At 29.8% G+C, this 1,368-nt stretch overlaps 1 protein-coding gene across 1 annotated transcript in view; it reads left to right on the top strand.

Annotated features, from left to right (window-relative positions):
• Positions 1-1,368, top strand: part of TRPM7 (transient receptor potential cation channel, subfamily M, member 7) — a 118,326-nt gene that overhangs the window by 96,054 nt on the left and 20,904 nt on the right. The window contains exon 29 of the mRNA XM_008566921.1: positions 1,312-1,346. Within this exon, the coding sequence (XP_008565143.1) occupies positions 1,312-1,346 (35 nt within the window). The remainder of the gene's footprint in view (positions 1-1,311; positions 1,347-1,368) is intronic.

Raw genomic sequence — 1,368 nt, 5'->3', positions numbered from 1 at the left:
GCTAGGAATACTTTTTTGTTTGAATTGAAACTAATTATATGAATGAATTCATATATTCCCACAGGTAATATTTGATTTTGCAAACTACCTTTAAAAGCAGACTCTGGCAACCAGGAGAAAACAGAAAAATTGTTTCTCTATAGTCAAGTATATAGAAATCAGTCCCCATAGTTATGACCAAGAAAATATTAACTTACATTCAAAATATATCTTTTCTGCTGTTAAAGAGATGTATTGTGTTATTAAAATCATTTTATTACAAAAAGTTATTTCAGTGGGGAAAATGGTTAGTTAACACAGTTTCACAATAACAAATCCTGCTTTCTGGAGGGACTCATCCTGAACCTAAGCTACACAATGTTGCAACAAATAAAGCCCCATTAAAGATGGTCTGACAGTACCAAATTAGAAAACTCAAGGGAGTCTACATAAACAAACAGTATTAGACCTCTAATAAGATAGAATTATTGATTATAGATTATGAAATAAGTGTGTTTAAAGTGATTATAGACATAAAAGAAAGTATTAAGAATAAAACATGAGAAAAGGAAAAGTTACTATTCAGAAAGACTGGCAAATTTGAAAAAAATATGGAAATAAACACTCAGTGGGGATTAAATACCACATGAGGCACAGTTGAAGAGAGAATTACTAAATAGGACCAGAATGCAACACAGACGGCAATACTATAATTAGGTGGAAAATAGGTCAAAGATAAAGAAATATGGAAAATGCATCTAATTGTCCTTAAGAGAGTAGACAAAATATGAAGAGATTAAATGGGTTAGAATATTTCAAATTGATGAAATATGTCAAGATTCAAATTCAGAAGACATGAGTCCCAAACTGGGGAAGTAAAAATAAACTTACATCTAGAAATGGCATTATAAAACTGCAGAATAAAAACAATATGTACATATACACAAGAAAGGCTGTAGTGAAATACGCCTAAATATCATTAGTGACTGTCTTTGAGTGTTCACAGTTTGCATGGTTTTAATTTTTCTGTTTGGACTTAGATGTTCTTTTGGCAAACAAATGTATATTTTAAGAGAATAAAATTGTCATCAGAAACAATTTAAAAAACTAGAAAGACTATTGTGTAGCAAATAAAACTCCTGAAATTCTTTATTCTACCTTGAGGAATATTCTTATGGTAATTATATTCGTTTATTATGTCATTAGTTCAATTGTATGAAACAAGGACTTCATGTTGATTTTGCAGCACTCATTCTTAAAACATACTGTAGGAAATAAAACAGGGTTAAACAGTTATGCTATTTTAAGTTTTGTTTTTGTTTTTTATTAAAGGATTGGTTACAAGATAGACCATCAAACAGAGAAATGTAAGTAAGACTTTCCTCATCG

Source organism: Galeopterus variegatus, unplaced genomic scaffold, assembly GCF_000696425.1.
Source record: "Galeopterus variegatus unplaced genomic scaffold, G_variegatus-3.0.2 Scaffold276, whole genome shotgun sequence".
NCBI lineage: Eukaryota > Metazoa > Chordata > Mammalia > Dermoptera > Cynocephalidae > Galeopterus > Galeopterus variegatus.
The sequence above is the reverse complement of the archived record's forward strand: the minus strand, read 5'-3'. Positions and strand labels throughout refer to the sequence as shown.